This window comes from Amblyraja radiata, chromosome 2 (assembly GCF_010909765.2).
Source record: "Amblyraja radiata isolate CabotCenter1 chromosome 2, sAmbRad1.1.pri, whole genome shotgun sequence".
Taxonomy (NCBI): domain Eukaryota; kingdom Metazoa; phylum Chordata; class Chondrichthyes; order Rajiformes; family Rajidae; genus Amblyraja; species Amblyraja radiata.
Window position 1 is genome coordinate 59961640 of NC_045957.1, and position 24096 is coordinate 59985735.

Below are 24096 nucleotides of genomic sequence, written 5' to 3' on the forward strand. Positions count from 1 at the left end.
GTGTACCGAGTATACTTTTATATAGTGGTAATATGAGGGCCTGTAAATATAACATAAATTATTTGCATGCAGTGTATTTATTTGCGGGATATATAGAGCTGGCAGAGGTACGTAGTAGTTCACGTATTCTCTTTGGGGAGAAAAAAGTTATATACAAATTATATAAGAACAAAGAAATGTTAGGCACTTCTATTTCCAAAGGTCTGCAGAAGTGTGCAACACTCTGGTGTTTCATTGCTTAAGAATGGGATATTCAAGTAGTCTCCTCCCAATAACTCCTCTCTATTTGAAACACCTATCCCAGTGCATTGACAAGCACATGTATTGTTTAGTATACAGCCCCATTTTGCCGTTAGACCAAGTTACTGTTTGCCCTTTTTATGTCCCATTAACTATCCAATGAGATAGAATTTGTGTATTGGTGTAGAAGATGGAGGATCATGTGAGATGCCAATAAATGAGTTTAGAAATTATCTTTGTTCTACCTATAGCCCTTAGAGCCTTGTGGGTGCTTAGCTTTGAGATGCTTTATCTCACCTCACCTTGCATTGTAGGAATGTCGCATGTATGAGGAAGTGTGCCTGTCTTTCGAAAACAGTTTTCTCTTCAAAATGAGGTTATTGCCTTATTCATTTTTTTTTTTTTTTGGTAATTTGGCACTGCAAGTTACCACCTGGTGCAAGCCTGTTCTGACATAAATTGGACACCTAGGCCAATTATTAAACAATGAAATCATTAAGGGGTGCTGGAACTTTCCACCAAATATATGTCCTATAGCTTCCCGGGTAATAATTGTTACCAGAAGGTATTATATCTGAGCTGCTGATAAACTGCAAGTTGACAGGGCTGTCAGTAACTGGTAATCAGGAGGAGGAGGAGGAGGAGGAGGAGGTGGAGGAATCCTTGGGCTTATTTTGGCCTGAAAGTAAGAAATGCCAAGAGGTCCAGTGTCACTTTGGGGACATAGCATAAACACTATACTACTTTCACTGTTGGCAATTCTATCCTATATTGAGATGGGATGCACCCCAATTAATAAGAGGCATAGCCAGGAAGAAAATACACACAAAATCTAGCTTGTTTCTATTCATAGATGCTAGAGGTCACATTGAGAAGAGTGTAAAATATAAATATCCCGAGTTAGAAAACAAGATAAAGAAACCAATGTATGTAACAGATCAATTCTCTTTTTTTGAATAAAAATAACATGGTCAGTTTTTGGCACAGCGAACATAAACGTACCTCAGAGCCAATGTGTTGCTACCTGGCTGACGTTGACTCTCTCTGATGAGATAAGCTCCCTCGACTCCACCAAGCTGTTCATCGGCCTGCTCACGAGATATCATCCCGTGGAACCTGAGAAAAGAAAATCAATATTTTAAAAATTACAACAGCACACAGCTCCAATTGTCATTTGATACTAGTTTTCACAGGATTAGACAAGATCTACTTAAAAACATTTCAAATCATAATTAATGTACCTCACATTGCGATATGCAAGTTCAAACCTACTCTCCATGTGTTTTGGGAGATAAGGACAATCCATTTAATAAATTGGCTAACTTTTGGTAAGCCCATTAGGTCCTGTTGGCAGCAATGAACAACAAGACAACTTCGCATTCTCCACGTCTGGGTGTAGTCAACTGAGCGGTGGTCTTAATATTGGTCATATATGAATAATTAAGGAATCTTTGATGCATAGTACTTATTCGCAAATGACAATGCAGCATATGTCAAGTGAACATAAAGACAGATCTCATTTGCAAACTCAACTAACAATAGAGTTAGCAAAGATTGCAGTGTTTGTTCCACATTGAATAGTTTTGCTTGAAGGAACAGAAACAACATTTTTCAATTAAGAAATGTTGCAAATATCTTACTTATACTATTAAAAATAAAAATTACCATGGGAGGGAAACTGCAACAACCTTAATGGCCATGCATCACTCTAGATCTGACTCAAAATCCCTTGCAAGCTGTGAAAATGAGGTTTTATAAAGCAAACAGTGGATGGCAGCAGGTGCAGAAGCAGCAGAAGAAGCACGGTGGTGCAGCAGGAGAGCTGCTGCCTTAAAACACCTGAGACTCATGTTTGATCCTGACTGCGGCTGCTGTGTGTATGGAGTTTCTATGTTCCCCCGTGACCATGTGTGTTTTTTCTGGCCACTCCGATTTACGCCCGCAGTCCAAAGACGTACAGGTTTGTAGGTTAATTGGCTTCGGTAACATTGTAACTAGTCCCCAGTGTGTTGAATTGTGCTAGTGAACGTGTGATTGCAGGTCGGCGTGGACTCAGTGGGTGGAAGGGCCTATTTCTGCACTGTATCTCTAAAGTTTAAAAGCTTAAAGAGAGTCTACAGAGGTATTTATCCCCAACAGCTCCAGAGCTCTATATCTGGATATCTGCACGATATTACCCATACCAGCAAAAAGGTTTTTCAGTCAGCTACCCACAAACTTCAAAAGATACATTGTTCTTCCTAACATTTAGCAAAAAAAATCTCAAGGTCTGGAAAGTGGTGAACAGAAAAAAGATTCAAACTATGGTGCATATTATACAAGTACTATAAAGACTATATCTTGTCAACAGACTTGTTGATGACAACACATTTTACTCTCCAGGGAAATAAACATTTTCAACCAATCTTTTGTAAAAAGTAAAAAATAAATAAATAATTTACTTTAGATGAATTAAAGACCAGTTACCATTGAACACACACATCTACAAAGCTCATACATAATTCCCATATTATTAATTTATTCCTATTACACTATTTATAAATTGCAGATGTAGATGTAGAATACTGCAATATACCTATTACAGTGTGAAATGAGGGCAGCACGCTGGTGCATCTGGTGCATCACAGCACTTGAGATCCTGACCTTGGGTGCTAACTGTGCGGTGATTGCAAAATCTCCTTATGAACATGTGGGTTTACCCCCAGTGCTCCCGTTTCTTCCCAGATCCCAAAGATGTGCAGGTTTGTAGAACTAGTGTCAACAGCTGATCGATGTTAGGCATAGACTCTGTGGGCCAAAGGGGTCATTTCCAGACTATTTTTTCAATCAATTTGAATTAAAGCAATGGCAAGTAATATATTTTGTTGTCCTTCACTGCAAAACAAGACAATAACACAAAGAAATGGTGCTGTTTTGCAAAAATGCACATTTTCCCCAAAATTCCATCCTTCTAAATAATTGTCTTGCAACGTGTTGGAATTGTTGCACATATGACAAATTATTTCTGTGTTAGTGCAGAATGAGTACTGACATTACAGAAGTGTCTGTAACAGAAGTATCTGCCATGTAGCATGGAAGTTACAATATGAAAAGTTGCATTTTTGTGAAGTCAACAGGTTAAACATGAAACATCACTACATATTATAATAGCACATTGAATGAAAGTATTAAAAACCATGCTTCAATAAATTAAAAAGCTTACAGTGCTGTAAAACTGTTTGGTTGGCACCGACGCAATTTACATTTTAGCTTTCAACTAAGAGAATTATTTTATGCATTTAGAAATTACTTGTTAAAAATTAACCAAACAAGAGAAAATGGGCAACATACTCTCTTCCATAGTACTTTGGTCTGTTTTCAACCTGAAAGCAAAATCAAAGAAAGGTTATTAACAGAAAGTGGCGACTCAAGTCCATGTCTGAGTTTTGTCAAAGCAATCTATTTGATCACCTCTTTCCTTTCCCAATAGACTTCTATTCCCAGATGCTTTTGAATGTGATAAGCAAATTTGCCTCAACTCCTACCCCTTACAGAGTGCCATTCACTGAAAACTTTCTCTTCAAATTAATTTTAATTTTATTTATCCAATACCTTCATTGAATATCCACTGGTTCTAGTCCTTTCTGCACATTGCAGTTCCTTTATCCTCTCCATACCCTTCATGATTTTACCCACATTAGAATCTCTCCCAACTCCCTCTGTTCTGCGGAAAATAATGCCAGATTATCCATGTAACAGAAGTCCTTTATCGTTAGATTCATTTTGGTAAATCTCCTGCATCCCTCAAAAACTTTTACATCATTCCTAAAATATTAAGGCTGGAAATGAATGCAAGACTTCAATTGTGGCAATATTAGTATTTTATAACTATTGTTCATGACTTTCCTTCTCCAATTCCCAAGCCCCAATTCCTGCATATATTTTTAACCACTTTTTCAATCTGCCCTGCCACTTAAACCCTTATTTCCCCGCTGTCTTCTCACCCTTTAGAACTACACCCTCTAGAATCAGGCCTTGGAGAGATAAATTATATAAATTAAAGTCACCCTACTTGTAACATAAATATTGCTATTTTCAAGTCATACTTTTTAATAGTGCACATCACAAACCTAGAGCAATCTATTGAAGTGCTAGAAGAAAATTGGAGAGCACAACTTCTTTGTGACCTTTAGTACTGCATAAAAACATAGCACCCCAGCTAAGCCGTCTTGAACCAGGGTCACACTTAAAAGTACAGGTAGGTCATTTACAACAAGAGCCAAGTGTAAATTTCCTCACGAAGAGCATGATAAATCTTTGGAGTTCCCTGCACTGGAAGGCCATGGCATCTCAATCATCAGGTTTATTCAAAACAGAAATTGATAATGTTCTGAATATGATGAGAATCAAAAGACACGGAGAGAGGGGAGAAACGTGATGTCAAGATAGAAGATCAGCCATGATTTCAGAGGGCGGTGGAGGCAGGTTCCCTGGATGCTTTCAAGAGAGAACTAGATAGGGCTCTTAAAAATAGCGGAGTCAGGGGATATGGGGAGATGGCAGGAACGGGGTACTGATTTGGGATGATCAGCCATGATCACATTGAATGGCGGTGGTGGCTCGAAGGGCCAAATGGCCTACTCCTGCACCTATTGTCTGTTCAATGCATGGTGGAGCAAGCTGATAGCAACAAATGGCCTTCTCCTCCTCCTGTTTAAGTTCATTTGAAGATACACAAAAATGCTGGAGAAACTCAGCGGGTGCAGCGGCATCTATGGAGCGAAGGAAATAGGTAACATTTCGGGCCGAAACCCTTCTTCAGACTGATAGGGGGTGACGGGGAGAAGGAAGGAAAAAGGAGGAGGAGGAGCCCGAGGGCTGGGTGATGGGAGGAGACAGCTCGAGGGCTAAGGAAGGGGAGGAGACAGCAAGGGCTAACAAAATTGGGAGAATTCAATGTTCATGCCCGCCGGATGCAGGCTCCCCAAGGATGAGGTGAAGAAATATGAGGTGCTGTTCCTCCAATTTCCGGTGTTGCTCACTCTGGCAATGGAGGAGACCCAAGACAGAGAGGTCGGATTGGGAATGGGAGGGGCAGTTGAAGTGCTGAGCCACCGGGAGGTCAGGTAGGTTCTTGCGGACCGAGCGGAGGTGTTCGGCGAAACGATCGCCCAACCTCCGCTTAGTCTCACCGATGTAGATCAGCTGACATCTAGAGCAGCGGATGCAGTAGATGAGGTTGGAGGAGATACAGGTGAACCTCTGTCGCACCTGGAACGACTGCTTGGGTCCTTGAATGGAGTCGAGGGGGGAGGTAAAGGTACAAGTGTTGCATTTCTTGCGGTTGCAACGGAAAGTGCCCGGGGAGGGGGTGGTACGGGAGGGAAGGGAAGAATTGACAAGGGAGTTGCGGAGGGAGCGGTCTTTGTGGAAGGCAGACATATGGGGAGATGGGAAGATGTGGCGAGTGGTGGGGTCACGTTGGAGGTGGCGAAAATGGCGGAGGATTATGTGTTGTATGTGACGGCTGGTGGGGTGAAAGGTGAGGACTAGGGGGACTCTGCCCTTGTTGCGAGTGTGGGGATGGGGAGAGAGAGCAGTGTTACGGGGTATGGAAGAGACCCTGGTGCAAGCCTCATCTATGGTGGAGGAGGGGAATCCCCGTTCCCTGAAGAATGAGGACATTTCAGATGCCCTGGTGTGGAACGTCTCAACCGTGGGAGCAGGTGCGGCGTAGGCGGAGGAATTGGGAGTAGGGGATGGAGTCCTTACAGGAGGCAGGGTGGGAAGAAGTGTAGTCCAGATGGCCATGGTAGTCAGTGGGTTTGTAGTGGATGTCGGTCAGAACCGTAAGTTCATTTGAAAGTAAGTTCATTTGAATGTGCGTGCAATGTTGCAGAAGATCCATGAGGTGGCAGCAAACACTAATTTCTATCAAAGGTAACAGTAACTACAACTCATCAAGAGCTGGGTATCCAAGGTATTTTATTACATACTATTGATTTGTAATTGTGACTGATTCTTGATACTACAATCTAAATGTGAAAGGCATTAATCACCACCATGTATGTGCATGGAACCATTAATACAGAGATCATGCTAAAGAGGATTAAAGTGGTGACCCGCAAGCATCATGCTGACGGAGGCATAAACAAAAATCAAAATTACTGATCCATGGTAGAAGAGTTAAAGATGACTGAAAACTTTTGAAAATGTGGAATGGGAATCAGAGGTTCCATGGGTCTACTGGGATTTCCAAAATATCAATGATGACCGAAAGCTCTGTCAATAATGATGTAATGGGAAAATTAAGGTAATGGAATGAATCATGCTTCAAAAACCACAGGTGCGTTTGAAATGCAAATAAACTGCGGGGGCTGGAAATCTGAATTAAAACCAGAACATGTTAGAAATACTCAACAGGTCAGGTCACATCTGTGGTAGAAGAAACAGAGTTAATGTTTCAGGTTGAGGCCTGAATTAGTTTCCACAAATGCTTCTGATCTGGTGAATATTTCTAGCATTTTCTGCTTTTTTTCTCTCAGCACTGTTGTTTTGATTAGTCTGCAGAGACACAATGACAAAACTATGAAGAGGAGCCTGGCTATTCAGCCTAAGCTCAGTGGGACCTGAACGTGGGCACGGGTAGAAACATAGAAATTAGGTGCAGGAGTAGGCCATTCGGCCCTTCGAGCCTGCACCGCCATTCAATATGATCATGGCTGATCATCCAACTCAGTATCCCGTACCTGCCTTCTCTCCATACCCTCTGATCCCCTTAGCCACAAGGGCCACATCTAACTCCCTCTTAAATATAGCCAATGAACTGGCCTCGACTACCTTCTGTGGCAGAGAGTTCCAGAGATTCACCACTCCAGGGTAGTTTGTATTACGGTCTAAAGAACCATTTCAGATTGAAGTAGCTTGTGTCAAAATTAGTCCAATTCTACACTGTCTGGGTTAGGATGGTTTAATTAGCATGACTGCATGTATCCTCAGTTTTATGAACAGTTCCTCCTGAAACAGATCAACAACGTGCTTGTAATTGTTATACTAGCAGCAAAGGTTAGGCAGGGTCAGGTTCAATCTGAAAAAAAAAAAAATCAGGTATTCACCTTTATAGAATTCCACAGCATGGAAACAAGCTCTTCGGCCCAACTTGCCCATGCCAACCAAGATGCCCCATCTATATTAGTCCCACCTGCCCACATTTGGCCCATATTCCTCACAACCTTTCCTATCCCTGTACCTGTCCAAATGGATTTGAAATGCTATTATAGTACCTGCCTCAACTACCTCTTCTGGCAGCTCATTTCATGTTTCATGAAAAAGTTGCCTCTCAGGTTCCTATTAAATCTTTGCCCTCTCAAACATACGCCCACTTGTTCTTGATTCCCCTACTCTGGGTAAAAGATGCTACACATGCATCCTATCTATTCCCCTCATTATCTTATACACCTCTACAAGTTCACCTCTCAGCCTCCTGTGATCTGAGGAATGAAGTACTAGCGTATCGAACCTCTCCCAATAGCTCAGGCCCCCCTCCTGGCAGCATCCTTGTAAATCTTCCCTGTACAATTCCCAGCCTAACAACATCCTGCCTACAGCAGGATGACCAACACTCCAATTGTGGCCTCATCAACGTCTTGTACAACAGTAACATAACATCCCAACTTCTATAGTTAATACCCTGACTGATGAAGGCCAATGTACCGAAAGTCTTCTTGACAACCCCATCTACCCGTGACTCCACTTTCAAGGAACTAAGTACCTACACTCCTTGATCCCTCTGCTGTACGACATTCTGAAGGTCTTGCCCAGTTTTGACTTCCCAAAATGCAACACCCCACACTTATCTATACTATCGTAACCTGCGGATTTTTGATAACTATGTTCACTATCTACGAAACTACCCACTTTAGTGTCATCTGCAAACTAACCAATCAAGTCTTCTACATTCTAATCCAAATCATTAATATAAATCACAAATAGCAATGGGCCCCAGCTCAAACCTCCGAGGCACACCACTTGGCATAGTCCTCCAGTCTGAAAAACAACCTTCCACCATTACCTTCAACTTCCTTCCATAAAGCCAATTCTCTAATCAGTCAGTAGCTCTCCGCGGATCCCGTGTAATGTAACCTCCAGAACAGTCCACAGTGTGGAACTTTATCAAATGCCTCACTGAAGTCCATTTAGATCAGGTTTTGAATTTAAACCCAATCGTATCACAACATTTGGTATCACAACATTAGGTATTAGAAAAATGTTTCCAACTTGAGGTGTTGTAGCCACTATATGTCTGTATGGTTGCATTGGGCAGACTACACAGAAAATAGACAGAGTTCTGAACAAGTTGTAGATTCTACTGTGACTCTTAAAATGAATTTCTGTATTTTGGTGCAAAGAAGTTAACTGCAGGGAGATTATTTTCTAACAAAAATCTTCAAAAGTAAATATTCAATTATCTAGAATAGTACACAGCAAAATCTACCACAAAAAAAATTGCTCACTCAAATAAAACCCAAATACATAGAATGTAGAATAGTGCAGCACAAGAACAGGCCCTTCAGCCCACAATGGCTGTGCCAAACATGATGCCACGGCCGATTCCTATCTCCCTGCACCTAAGCCACATTGCTCAAATCCCTATATATCCTAGTGCCTATCCAAAAGCTTTTGAAATACGTCTTTCATATCTGCCTCCTCCACCACCTCTGGCAGCGTGTTCCAGGCACTCGCCATCCTCTGGGTAAAATAAACTTGTCCTACACACCCCCTTTAATCTTTACCCCTTAAAGATTAGCAGGTCAGGAATCATCAGTAAACAAAAATCAGCAAACGTTTCACATCAAGGACTCTTCATCAGAAATGTGAAAGAGAGAATCAATTTAATTTCAGGTACCAAAGAAGGTATGAGGGAGAGCTGTGCATATACTTTGCATATGTAACATGTTGACAATGCAAAGGCTGCAGGATATTTCCAACAGACAGACATTTACATTTGCACTTGGGGAAAACATGATATCTTTTACACAATTTAAAAAAGAACAATGAAATGCATGAAGCACCACAGTGGGATCCACAGGCTTTCAACATCAAACCACAGATGCATTAACCATAATGCAGTCCTTCATTGGCATGAGAGCTTAGAAATGTCAACCACAACTGGTGCCACCCTGCAAGAAAGGAACTTATCTCTCCATTAATAATAAGAATGAAAAGCTTGTGGAAAATTTCTGAAAAGCCCTGAACAAAGCTGAAAAGTATGTTATCTCATTATTCAAGTGTGATTTGTAACTGACCTCTCGAGGACAAGTCATTCTCTTCGGACGTGGGGCTTCCTGCTGTAATTGATACACTATTCAAGAACAGAAGTAGGTGTGAGCAATGTTAACATTAAAGACATCAATACATCACAACATCCAACAGACTCCATGTTTCCCCCCCACAAGTTAACCAGATATCAATCATTAGACCAATTAGAATGAGATTGTGTAAACACACAGTGTATTAACATTGATTCTGCATGAACACAATTTACTCCATGGTTATTTACCTGTGCCTATCATTACTTATTCAAATTTATGGTATCTAACAAACACACAGAAACACATATACAAACACTTATTCTATTCCCTCAATACCTTATGAAAAACCACTACAAGCAGCAATAGCACACAGCTAAAACAAAGGCTTTGTATTGAGATATCATGAGGGCTTGCACCAAGCAAGTGTTTTGGAGTGAAAATGTTTTTCTTCCCTGAGTATATTTTTCCTGTTTGTAGAAATAAATTAAATGTGTTTTCAAAAACACAATCTTTTGACATCTATTAAATCCAAGGTGCCACCATATAACTTTTCAAATAAATAGACATTAATGACACCTTTGATATAAATGTAAAGAATTTAAATCTTAAAGAAAAACAGAAAACATTTGAAATGTTGCTCAAAAGTTCAATTAACACACAATGCATTCAGATGACCTAGTACCACAGTACACTGAATAACCATAAGGTGATTTCCTGTAATTAAACATAGAGATCTCCAATCACGACAGCTAATTAGTTAAAGTCAAGCTATTTTTCCAGAATGAAAGGATGAATCGCAGAACTATATAATTGAAGGCAGGCAATCAATTATCAACCACACTCGATTACATCTAGTTCCATAGACGAAAGACAGGGCTTTCCACACCTCCCACTACTAGGATTATAGATTGTCTGTCATTAGAGAGATGAAGATGAATTTATAGAGAAAAAAAATTGGAAAATATTTCCCCTTCCTATTTATACCAAGATAGTGAACAAATGGACACTTATGTCATCTATCTATATAACTAAAACTGTCATCTGGAGAGGGAGAGGGAGAGGGAGAGGGAGGGGGAGAGGGAGGGGGAGAGAGATAAAGATTGGGCACAATCTGCTGGTTTCTCATTTCCTTACAAACACTAGGCCACAGCCTTCCCATTTTCACACATTCTAATCACATTTTTCCCCTCAAGGCGATAAATGTCTTCCTGTCGCATTCCCACCTATATTTCCGAACTTTCGAATCCTTTAAAGTTTTAAAAACAGCTCGAAAACTCACTAATTTCGGAAAAAAAACCCGAGTGACGTCACAATGAACTCACAAGGCAGACGGGATACTCCGGGAGGGAGGGCCACTCCAGCGCTCGTGCGGCGGCTGCCGGCGCCCAACATCTGGTGGCACGGGTGAAGCCACGTGCCTTGGCTGGAACCAAGCGGCTTAGGATGGGGCCGTAATCACCGACACCTGGGTCCAGGGTCGGGGACGTGAAGTCAGAACCTGCACTGGAGCCCAGGCGGCGGCCGAGCTGATGGCTGGAGGCTGCTGCTGGAAGGATAAGGATGAGCCTGGGTCTACAGCCAGGGCCGAGTCGAGTACGAGAACCAGGCCGAGTTCCAGGCTCTGGCGCTGCTCTACGACCAGGGCAGGGAATGGGATGAGGATCAGGGAAATGAGGAGGAGGGAGATGGGGTAGGGACTCTGCCCCCTGCCTCTCTACCCCCCTCCCTCTCTACCCCCCTCCCTCTCTAGGGAGTGGTGAGTATTGGGACCTATGAGTGAGTAGTGGAATATTGCCTCCCCTGTGACGCAGTGCGCCACCCCACTCCCGCTTTGGGGAAAGATCCCCACGGGTCCCACTTGGTCTAGTAAATAATAAAATGATTAACCACCCACCCCCATCATTTTAAACTCGTAGAATCTTGTAATATTTGAGAAATACTATGTGAGAAATGGGAAAACAGAGCTTTGTGCAGCATTTCAGTTTCTGGTGGAGTTTTTTGTTGACCATTTTTACGGAGTGAAAAGAGCATTGGCCAATCCAGTTAGATCGCAAACTCAAACAAATCTTATAATTGGAAGTATCTGAACACCCACCTTGCAACAGTAATACCTGCAAAAGTGTGTCCTGGCAGGATTATAATTAAATAATTTTGCAATTGTAGTCAAATATTTATTTTATATTAAACACCAACAATTTAGCTGACTGAGTACAACTGTCAAAACCGTGAGGAAATCATAAGAAATTAAAAATGTGACCAGTCACAAAGACTTGGTGAGTTAAATGCACTTAAAAAAATTATTGTAACCTTACCATAGGGAAATTACATATTTTCCCCATTTAATGCCACTTTGAGGATTACAACCATATTATAGTTATTAAACTAATTTTAATCCATATTTTCTGAGTGTTTAATAATTAGATTCAATGTTTTCCAATTTTATACACGTTTTGCTCCATCAATTTTGTCACTATCATTGAGCTAATTTATAGTTAGGAATTCTTATGCAGTAAAATGTTACTTTCCATTCTCAAGGACCTCCAACCATGATTGCAAGTTCATTGGCTTATGGCTTTTCAACATAGTGTGCAAGCCTCCAAAAAGATGAAGTTGAGTGAAATGTTTTGTATGTACTTTAGCGTAGAATTCTAGAAGCCTAACAATAATAAAACAATGTTCTATTATTACCCATAAAAATTGGAACATTACTAAGGAATATCTTCTCTCCATTTTATGATATTTATCTTGCAATTCCCAGTCACCTGGCTTGCCAGTATCATGTTTTAAACTATAGTTTACTCCAAAATACAGACATTTTATTTATGATTATTAAATGATCTAATCTTCCTATCTCACTTCCATTAAAAAGTTACATTTTATCTGGTTCCTCAACAGCATAAGGTCACTGCATATGTAGAGCAGGGATTCCCAGCTGAGAAAGCAATTTGAGCTTAAATCGTAATATCAACAGATTTTTGCTTCATTGGGGGTAAGGCTGTCTACTTCTCAGTAAAAATTGCTGGAAGATACATTATGTGATTCTCGTGAGAAGTAAAATTTGCCAGGCATGCATTTTATGGCAAGAGATCCGAGTACATGCTGTGAATAGAATAGTCGCTATATAACTGCAGGCAAGTAAAGAAAATAATAAAACATTAGGAATTAGAACATAGTTCAAGAAAGAGACAACCAAACATCTTGTCACAAGATGAATGCCAAGTAGCTTCAAGGACTGAAATGAACAAAATAAATTCGGCCCATTAACTAGGATGTGGCCTTTGTTAATTTCCATATCATAAATTACAAACCAGACGGGATTTAATAACTCAAATGTTGAACCAGTTTCTTCATTTGTAGGTGCACTCGTGACATTAGTATTTTTAAATTATTTCTGGGAGATAGAAATTCTCATTGACCTAACTGCAGGATTAAATGGCCGGTAGGTTTCTCTGCAACATCCCTTGGGTTACTTTTATATAACTACATTGGGTTGAACAAGATTAGAAATGACTTGAGTAGCAAGGATACGAGGCACAAGCAATGGAGGTCCAGCAATTTGAATGTTAGTGAATGACTACTGTAGACCCAAAATCAGTCTTAAATCAGGTCTGATTTTAATCTGCATTCCCATTTCCAACAGAATTTAGGATTGAGTATACCGAAAAACATTTCTCATGGATCGACTACAGCCAGACAGCATCTGGCATCAACTGGAAATGGGCCAATAGTGATAGACAGGTATCAGCATCAAGTTACCAAATGTTTTGCACCTGCCATTTTAAAGATGATGATTAACAATCAAATTTGGAAACTCAGTGCAAAATCAACTCGCATTGGCATTGGGCATTTCGTGCAATTAATTGTCCAACGATGACGCAGTGGAAGTAGACAACCTTATGCAGGAATTGGAGAACATTTACAGATAAGTACATTTATTGACATGGATTTGATAACAATGTCTTTGGCCAATAGATGGTAAAAAGACCTGCCAAAAATAAAGTGTAGACGTAGAATAAACTGGAGTGTGGACTGTGGATTGCGCTGATTGTGGACAGTACAGCCAATATAAAGTTGCAAAGAGAACAACAGGGGGTTTTCTGAAAAATGGATAGGACACTGTGGGAAGCTAGAGAAGAATTTGCAGGTGCCCTGGCTGAGAGAAATGAATCATCATTAAACACGGGTAAAGTGCCTGGAGACTGGAGTGTGGCTAATACTGTGCCTTTATTTTAAAAGTGTTGCAAGGAAAAGCCAGGGAACTATAGAGCAGTGAGCCTAATGGTACCCGGATGTGGCGCCGACAGACAAGAAGCCAAAGCAAAGAAGTCAAAGCCAAAGAACGGAATGGAAACGAGGCCGAAACGACAATAAACCAAAAGAGTCCGAAGACGAAACGCCTACTAACCGAAAGGATGGGACGCCTAAATGCAAACTAACCGAAAGTGCGGGACGCCTAAAACCCAAGGAACCGAAAACCTGCGTCGCCTAAAAGCGAACTTACCAAATGGCCGCTCTGTCGAAACGCCACCTACCCAAAAGGCGGCGTCACCTACGGGCCAAAGGACCGACTGCCGCTCAACAGAAACGTCCAATAACGGATATGACATTGCCGGGGGGCGGGACTTGTCAGTGATTGGTCCAGACCCCCGCGTCCATCACATCACTGTGAAGGCATGAACATTGTCCCAAACCTCCGCTCCACCCGACCCACAGCCCGCGGAGGGTTGGCCGTGGGAGAGAGAGGATGAGATAGAGAAGAGTGGAGAGAGGGGAGAGAGAGAGAAGAGGGAGAGAGCGGAGGAGAGAGAGAGATGAGGGGAGAGAGCGGAGGAGAGAGAGAGGAGGGGAAGAGAGAGGAGGATAGAGAGAAGAGTGAGAGAGAGGAGAGAGAGAAGAGGGGAGAGAAAGAAGAGGGAGGGGGGGAGATAGGCGGAGAGAGAGAAGGGGAGAGAGAGAGGGGAGAGAGAGAAGGGGGAGAGAGAGAAGGGGAGAGAGAGAAGGGGGAGAGAGAAGGGGAGAGAGAGAAGGGGGAGAGAGAGAGAAGGGAGAGAGAAGGGGAGAGAGAGAAGGGGAGAGAGAGAAGTGGGAGAGAGGAGAGAGAGAGAGAAGGGGAGAGAGAGGGAAGGGGAGAGAGAGAAAGGGAGAAGGGGAGAGAGAGAAAGGGAGAAGGGGAGAGAGAGAAGGGGGGAGAGAGAAGGGGGGAGAGAGAAGGGGGAGAGAGAAGGGGGGAGAGAGAAGGGGGCGGAGAGAGAAGGGGGGGAGAGAGAGAAGGGAGGAGAGAGAAGGGGGGAGCGGAGAGGGGGGAGCGAGAGGAGGGGAGAGAGAGAAGGGGGGAGCGAGAGGGGGGGAGCGAGAGAAGAAGGGAGAGAGAAGGGGGAGACGGGAGCGTGGGGTTCATTTTCCCACACAAGCCATAGGTGACTGGCCAATCTGAACCCAAGCACCAAGTTGAAAGCGGCCGAAGGTGTGAATTCCTCGAGACAGCCCCCACTCTCCCACGGCCGCCCTCTGTGGGCTGTGGGTCGGGTGGAGCGGAGATTTGGGACAATGTTCATGCCTTCACAGTGATGTGGACGCGGGGGTCTGGACCAATCGCTGACAAGTCCCGCCCCCCAGCAACGTCAAGTCCATTATTGGACGTTTCTGTTGAGTGGCAGTCAGTCCTTTGGCCTGTAGGCGACGCAGGTGGCGTTTCGACAGAGCGGCCATTCGGTAAGTTTGCTTTTAGGCGACGCAGCTTTTCGGTTCCTTGGGTTTTAGGCGTCCTGCCCTTTCGGTTAGTTTGCATTTAGGCATCCCATCCTTTCGGTTAGTAGGCATTTCGTCTTCGGACTCTTTCAGTTTATTGTCGTTTCGGCCTCGTTTCCATTCCATTCTATGGCTTCGACTTCTTTGCTTCGGCCTCTCGTCCGTCGGCGCCACGTCCGCACACGGAGCCTAATACCTGTGGTGGGCAAGTTAATTGAGATGATTCTGTGGGAGAAAATATATACACATTTGGATTGATTTGGCTGTTTATGGATTGTCAGCATAGCTTTGTACATGGAGATCGTGTCTTATGAATTTGATTGAGATTTTTGGAGAAATGATTTTCGTTTTTTGCAGCAGGTATCTATCTATCTTTAGTTTAGAGATACAGCGTGGTAACAGGCCCACCAAGTCTGGTGCCGACCAGCAATCCCCACACCACTAACACTATCATATACACACTAAGGACAATTTACAATTTTACCAAGCCAATTAGCCAATAAATCTGTACATCTTTGGAGTGTGGCAGGAAACTGGGGAACCTGTATGACCCTATGACTCCAAGCAAAACATATGGGACCTTGGCAGAGCTAGCTAACTGGATAGAGAATTGGCTTCATGGAAGGAAGCATTGGGGGATTGTGGAAGGATGTATTTCAGGCCTGCTACTTGTGGTGTACCTCAGAGATCGATGCCAATGCCCACTACTATTTGTGGTTTATATCAACGATTTGGATGTGAATGTAGAAGGCATGATTAGTAAGTTTGCAAATGAATGTTATCATAGATAGATATCAAAATTTACAGCATTTTAATGGTGTTTAATGCAGATAAATGTGAGGTGTTGCATTTTGGGAAGTCAAACTTGGGTAGGACCTTTATAATGGATAGCTGGGCCGTGGGGAGTGTTGGAGAGTAGAGGAATCCAGGAATACAGTTGCACAGTTCCTTGAAAGTGGCGTCAGAGGTAGATAGGGTGGTCAGAAAGGTCTTTAGTGTATTGGCCTTCATTAGTCAGGGGATTGAGTATACAAGGTGGTAGATTATGTTACAGTTGAACAAGACATTGTTGAGGATGCACCTGGATAGGGGTGTGTGTCAGTGCGCCTGCCTGTATTTCATTGCTCCGTTTCAGGAAATATGACAATAATACACTTTTGTGTCTTGAGGATGAGTGATGATCGTATAGAGGCGTTTAACATCATGAGGGGAATAGATAGGGTAAGTGCAGTGTTTTACCCAAATTAGGGGAATCAAGCACCAGGGAACATAACATTGTGAGAGGGGAAAGGTTTAACAGGAACCCGAGGAGAAACCTTTTCATAGAGAGGGTGGTGGGATTTTGTAACAAACTGCCCATGGAGCTAGTTGGGTCAGGTACTATCACAATATTTAAAAGACATTTGGACAGGTACATGGATAGGGAAGATTTAGAGGGATATGGGCCAAATGCAGACAGGTGGAATTAGCAAAATGGGGTGGTCTGGCAAGTTGGGCCAAAGGGCCCATTTCCGTGCTGTATGACTCTACAACTTTGCTGTTCGGTTAGCTAAAGTTCCAACACTAGAAAGGAAGCGTTCGATCCACAAAGTTATTACTTTATTGGGATCAGAACATATTTTTCAGTCAATGGAAGCAGTCAGTGTTGACTCTGCTAGCTTCTGCCTTCTCCTTGATGTACATAGGTCGAATTCTCACACTGATCCTATTTTTTGCCTGCACACTTGGAAGATGTTCGATTAGCCCGAAATGCAAAATTGAATTGAGATTTTATTGGAAAAATTGCACATGTGATCTTGCTTAAGTATAATGTTGTTCAATTTTTTTTTAAAGTAGATGTTTAAACATTTGATCCACTTCATTCACTGGGAAATACTGTCATAGGATTGAAAAGGCCACACGTACCCAGAGTAATTACAGGTTTGAGACAATAAAGGGTTGTGTAAATTTGAAGTTAGGTGTTAATTTAATCTGTTTCAATGCTTATTTCCCAGTCCTCTTAAATTGCCCTCTGATGGAAATGTAATGAAACAGCAGCAGCCTTTCATTATCAATTTTCTTGCTACATAAATGGGTGACTCTATTTCCCAAAACAGCATATTGGATAAATTAATGTCCTGTTTTACTGTCAATTGCATCTGCTCATTTGTCCTCATGGACTTAATTAAAAATAAACTTTAAATCTACTTTGTTATTCAAAATGGAGAGACAAGAAGCATTTTTAAATTTTCATGTTCTGATATTCGTGCTCATTCCGAATCCCACCGACGCAGTGTTATAATTCACTTGTGTACATTAAAACATTATTCAGCCAGCTTTTAAACTTACAGTACGATTTCCATATCGGTGGTTGATATTCTTCAGCATCTAAAAAAAAGAAAAAAATATTGTTCGAATTACACATTTGCTTCAGATCCATTTTCTTAAATCATTTGTATTTAATGTACCTATCAAAGAGTCAGCAAGATCCTCATCAAAATATGCAACGCTGATATACAGATAGTCCTCAAGATGTTTCAATAAGATATAACCATATAACATGCCCTCTCATCCTTCTAAACTCCAGAGTGTACAAGCCTAGCCGCTCCATTCTCTCAGCGTATGACAGTCCCGTCATCCCGGGAATTAACCTTGTAAACCTACGCTGCACTCCCTCAATAGCAAGAATGTCCTTCCTCAAATTAGGGGACCAAAACTGCACACAATACTCCAGATGTGGTCTCACTAGGGCCCTATACAACTGCAGAAGGACCTCTTTGCTCCTTTTCTCAACTCCTCTTGTTAAGAAGGCCAACATGCCATTCGCTTTCTTCATTGCCTGCTGTACCTGCATGCTTACTTTCATTTTGTCGAAAGTAAAATGCAGTTTGTGCAGTCCTTTGGGATACCACAAGTGTCTCCCAATAGTGAAGGCTGCTTCACATCACAGAACACTGCTTCTGTCCAGAAAAGGAACGGTTTGGAAATTTGCAACATGCCAATGGTGCAATGCCTCATCTTTGTTCCGCGGCGCCGACGGACGAGAGGCCGAAGCAGAGAAGTCGAAGCCAAAGAACGGAATGGAAACAAGGCCGAAACACCAATAAACCGAAAGAGTCCGAAGACGAAACGCCTACTAACCGAAAGGATGGAATCCCTAAATGCAAACTAACCGAAAGGGATGGACGCCTAAATCCCAAGGAACCGAAAAGCTGTGTCGCCTAAAAGCAAACTTACCGAATGGCCGCTCTGTCGAAATGCCACCTACCCGTAAGGTGGCGTCGCCTACAGGCCAAAGGACCGACTGCCGCTCAACAGAAAAGTCCAATAACGGACTTGACGTTGCCGGGGGGCGGGACTTGTCAGCGATTGGTCCAGACCCCCGCGTCCATCACATCACTGTGAAGGCATGAACATTGCCCCAAACCACCGCTTCACCCGACCCACAGCCCACAGAGCGTGGCCGTGGGAGAGTGGGGGCTGTCCCGAGCGATGCCCACCTTCGGCTGCTTTCAACTTGGTGCTTGGGGTCAGATTGCCCAGTCACCTATGGCTTGTGTGGGAAAATGAACCCCACGCTCCCGTCTCCCCTTTCTCTCTCCCCTCCTCTCTCTCTCCCTTCTCTCTCCCCTCTTCTCTCTCTCCACTCTTCTCTCACTTTCCCTCCTCCCCTCCTCTCTCTCCCTTATCTCTCTCCCCTTTTCTCTCTCTCCTCCGTCTCCACCCGCGGGAGCGTCTCTCAGTCACTGACTGCCAGTCGGAAGGAGGGGAAATCACCCTGGTGTGGAGGTTGGGGTGAGATGGCGGTGCATCGCGGTCAGAGAGAAGGGAGAGAGAAGGGGAGAGAGAGAGGGGAAGAGAGAGGAGGAGAGAGAGGAGGGAGAGGAGAGAAGGGGGAGAGAGAGAGGGAGAGAGACGAGAGGAGAGAGAGGAGGGGAGAGAGAAGAGGGGAGAGAGAAGAGGGGAGAGAGAAGAGGGGAGAGAGAAGAGGGGAGAGAGAAGAGGGGAGAGAGAAGAGGGGAGAGAGAAGGGAGTGAGAGAAGGGAGAGAGAGAGAAGAGGAGGAGAGAGAGAAGAGGAGAGAGAGAAGAGGAGGAGAGAGAGAAGAGGAGGGGAGAGAGAAGGGAGAGAGAGAAGAGGAGAGAGAGAGAGAGAGATAGAGAGGGAGAGAGAGAGAGAAGAGGAGAGAGATAGAGAGGGGAGGGAGAGAGGGAGAGGGGAGAGAGCGAGAGGGGAGAGAAGAGGGGACGGAGAAGGGGCGAGAGAAGAGGGAGAGAGGGAGGGAGAGAGAAGAAAGGGAGGAAGAGAGAGAGGGGATGAGAGACGGAGAGAGAGGGGGAGAGAGAAGGGGGGGGGGGAGGAGAGAGAAGGGGGAGAGGGAAGGGAGAGAGGGAAGGGGGGGGAGAGGGAAGGGGGGAGAGGGAAGGGGGAGGGAGAGGGGAAGGGGGGAAGAGGGAGAGGGAAGGGGGAGAGGGAAGGGGAGAGGGAAGGGAGAGAGGGAAGGGAGAGAGGGAAGGGAGAGAGGGAAGGGGGAGAGGGAAGGGGGGAGGGGAGAAGGGGAGAGAGGGAAGGGGGAGAGGGGGTAGAGAGAGAGGGAGAGAGAGGAAAGGGGGAGAGGAAGAGGGAGAGGAAGGAAGATGAGGGGGAGGATAGAGGGAGGAGAGAGTGGCGGAGAGGGAAGAGAGAGGAGGAGGGGAAGAGAGGGGAGAGCGAGAGGGGGCAGAGCCAGAGACTGGGGAGAAGAGAGGGGAGAGAGAGATGGAGAGGGAGAGAGAGAGGGGGATGAGAGGAGAGGGGGGATGAGAGCCGGAGACCCGAGAGAGGCGGCGAGAGGAGTGGTGAGAGAGAGCAGGGGTGAGAGAGGAGAGGGTGGAGAGAGAGATGGGGAGAGAGTAGAGGGGGAGAGAGAGAGCGTAGGGAGAGCGAGAGGGAGGAGTAGACGGGGGGAGAGAGAAGAGGGGGAGAGAGAGCGGGGGGAGAGAAGAGAGGGGAGAGAGAGGGGGGGAGAGAGAGAGGGGAGAGAGAGAGGGGGAGAGAGAGAGAGGGGGGAGAGAGAGAGGGGGAGAGAGAGAGGGGGAGAGAGAGAAGAGGGGAGACGGGAGCGTGGGGTTCATTTTCCCACACAAGCCATAGGTGACTGGGCAATCTGAACCCAAGCACCAAATTGAAAGCGGCCGAAGGTGGGCATCGCTCGGGACAGCCCCCACTCTCCCACGGCCACGCTCTGTGGGCTGTGGGTCGGGTGAAGCGGAGATTTGGGACAATGTTCGTTCATGCCTTCACAGTGATGTGATGGACGCGGGGGTCTGGACCAATCGGTGACAAGTCCCGCCCCCCGGCAACGTCAAGTCCGTTATTGGACTTTTCCGTTGAGCGGCACTCGGTCCTTTGGCCTGTAGGCGACGCCACCTTTCGGGTAGGTGGCATTTCGACAGAGCGGCCATTCGGTAAGTTTGCTTTAGGCGACGCAGCTTTTCGGTTCCTTGGGTTTTAGGCATCCTGCCCTTTCAGTTAGTTTGCATTTAGGCGTCCCATCCTTTCGATTATTAGGCGTTTCGTCTTCGGACTCTTTCAGTTTATTGATGTTTCGGCCTCGTTTCCACTCCGTTCTTTGGCTTCGACTACTTCGCTTCGGCCTCTCGTCCGTCGGCGCCACGTCCGCACACGTTGTTCCGCAACTTCTCCAGCAGTAGCATTTAATTTAGTTCAGGAGAATATGTATATTATCATAATTCAAACCACATTTCTTGCTCTAATTTAAAATAAGATTTAAATGTACAATTTAAAATGTACCTGGACTTTTAGATTGCCTTCAAGCTGTTTTCTAAATTTCTTTAAGCCACATACTCTTAAAGCATGCAGCAATGTTTTACTTAGCACAAACCACTTTGGGAAAATGTCATCCTTTTATACGTAGCATTTCTCACTCTACTACTGCACAAAATTATTTTGCTTCAAAACAGTATTACAATTATAAAAGAAAGCAACATAAACAACAGGTGCCAGAACTCCAAATTGAAATCAGAAAACATAGGAAAATAGTCATCAAATCAGGAAACATCAGAAAGGTCATCACTTTAGCTGATCTGAGGATTTACAGTATATTTTATTTTAGTTTTATTACAGCAAAACTAAGGTAGATTGTGTTGTTGGGGTAAAACCCCAGTGAAGTAGAATGAGTTACTTTGCTTGGAATCAATTTAGGTTCTTCATTTGTAAAAGTAATGTAAACTTGTGGAACTTGCATGCACTGCCAGATGGAAAAAGCCTAATATACTGTAAGTTTCTAGCAGTTAGTAAATTCAGTATTTAATATTCTAAATGATTTAGTAGAGCTGGATGCATTATGGTCAGCCGGGACTCGAAGGGCTGAAGGGTCTGTTTCCTGTTGTACAAATCTAAGACTATGAATACAATTTCTATGACTTTGTTTGAAACAAATATTAAAAAAGAATTAACAAAAGATAAAAGTAAAAACATCAAAATAGACATTTCATTTTTCACAGTTTTTAATACAAAATGGGATCAAAGATAAAGCGTTCACGTCGCGGCCGTGTTTTCCCCAATCTTTCCACCACCACGCACAAGAAGTACAAGATGTGCAAGACAGACACCATTGTATGAGAAGTGTGTTCGGCTCTGGTTGAACAACTAATCTTGTTTGTGGACCCGATAAGAAGAATACAAAATGAATTACAGTAATATAAATTACAGAATACACACAAAATATGTGTCATCAACTGGGGCTGCAGTTCTTATGTCAGCATGGATAATTGCCTCCACTTCTGTATTTGATGTATAGTTAAAAATAACAATAGCAAATGGAGAGATCATGTGACCAAAATTCCAACCAGTCCATGAAGTAATGTAAGCATCCACATATTGTATTCTAAGAGAATATTACAATTATAATATTCATAATAACATAAACTACCTACAGTGATTAAAGGTTTATTTTTCAATTGGTTTTAACATTCTATTTTTGAAAATTATTGAACTAATCAAACACAAATGTGAAAATGTAATCTATCTTTTTTCAAATTGAATGTTTATTAATCTACAGATGGAAAATAATTAAAATAGCAAAAGTATCAAGTGAAAGCAGGAAATATTGGAAAATACAATAGTTATGGGTCAGCAATATGAATATATCTCTAGGATTTTCCATTTCCAACATCTGCAATATTTTGCTTTTGGACATGCCTGTTTTCTTGTGTTATGGATATGGGATTTGACAATACATTCTAATGTTATTTATGACATATTACGTAATATGGATGAATATTAAAGGTAGCGGACAGTACAAGGTGATATTATACTAACTACTGAAAATACCTATTTATTTGACCTCATCAAGATGAAATAGCGGCACATTTGGATAACAGTAACAGGATTGGTCCGAGTCAGCATGGATTTACGAAGGGGAAATCATGCTTGCCTAATCTTCTGGAATTTTTTGAGGATGTAACTAGGAAAATGGACAAGGGACAGCCAGTGGATGTAGTGTACCTGAACATTCAGAAAACATTTGATAAGGTCCCACATATGAGATTAGTGGGCAAAATTAGGGCACATGGTATTGGGGGTAGAGTGCTGGCAGATAGGAAACAAAGAGTAGGGATTAACAAGTCCCTTTCAGAATGGCAGGCAGTGACTAGTGGGGTGCCGCAAGGCTCGGTGCAGGGACCGCAGCTATTTACAATATGCATCAATGATTTAGATGAGGGATTCAAAGTAACATTAGCAAATTTGCAGATGACACAACACTGGGTGGCAGTGTGAACTGTGAGGAGGATGCTATGAGAATGCAGGGTGACTTGGACAGGTGGGGGAGTGGGCAGATGCATGGCAGACGCTGTTTAATGTGGATAAATGTGAGGTTATCCACTTTGGTAGCAAAAACAGGAAAGAAGATTATTATCTAAATGGTGTCAAGTTGGGAAAAGGGGAAGGGCAACGGGATCTGGGGGTCCTTGTTCATCAGTCAATGAAATTAAGCCATGCAGGTAAGACAGGCAGTGAAGAAAGCAAATGGCATGTTGGCCTTCATAACAAGAGGAGTTGAGTATAGGAGCAAAGAGGACCTTCTGCAGTTGTACATGGCCCTAGTGAGACCACACCTGGAGTATTGTGTGTAGTTTTGGTCTACTAATTTGAGGAATGACGTTCTTGCTATTGAGGGAGTGCAGCGTAGGGTTACAAGGTTAATTCCCAGGATGGCGGGACTGTCATATGCTGAGAGAATGGAGCGGCTGGGCTTGTATACTCCGGAGTTTAGAAGGATGAGAGGGTATCTCATTGAAACCATATATATAACCATATAATAATTACAGCACGGAAACAGGCCATCTCGACCCTTCTAGTCCGTGCCGAACACGTATTCTCCCCTAGTCCCATATACCTGCGCTCAGACCATAACCCTCCATTCCTTTCCCGTCCATATAACTATCCAATTTATTTTTAAATGATAAAAACGAACCTGCCTCCACCACCTTCACTGGAAGCTCATTCCACACAGCCACCACTCTCTGAGTAAAGAAGTTCCCCCTCATGTTACCCCTAAACTTCTGTCCCTTAATTCTCAAGTCATGTCCCCTTGTTTGAATCTTCCCTACTCTCAGTGGGAAAAGCTTATCCACGTCAACTCTGTCTATCCCTCTCATCATTTTAAAGACCTCTATCAAGTCCCCCCATAACCTTCTGCGCTCCAAAGAATAAAGCCCTAACTTGTTCAACCTTTCTCTGTAACTTAGTTGCTGAAACCCAGGCAACATTCTAGTAAATCTCCTCTGTACTCTCTCTATTTTGTTGACATCCTTCCTATAATTAGGCGACCAAAA

At 43.4% G+C, this 24096-nt stretch overlaps 1 protein-coding gene across 2 annotated transcripts in view; it reads right to left on the bottom strand.

Annotated features, from left to right (window-relative positions):
• chn2 (chimerin 2) overlaps positions 1–24096 on the bottom strand; it is a 261556-nt gene that overhangs the window by 103892 nt on the left and 133568 nt on the right. Inside the window, exons 2-5 of one of the 2 annotated variants that reach the window (XM_033047391.1) lie at positions 17607–17645; positions 9525–9580; positions 3571–3602; positions 1243–1356 (exon numbers count right to left, since the gene is read on the bottom strand). In XM_033047391.1, the coding sequence (XP_032903282.1) occupies positions 1243–1356; positions 3571–3602; positions 9525–9580; positions 17607–17645 (241 nt within the window). Of the gene's footprint in view, positions 1–1242; positions 1357–3570; positions 3603–9524; positions 9581–17606; positions 17646–24096 lie in introns of those variants that run through there. The other variant, XM_033047398.1, reaches the window with a different exon arrangement.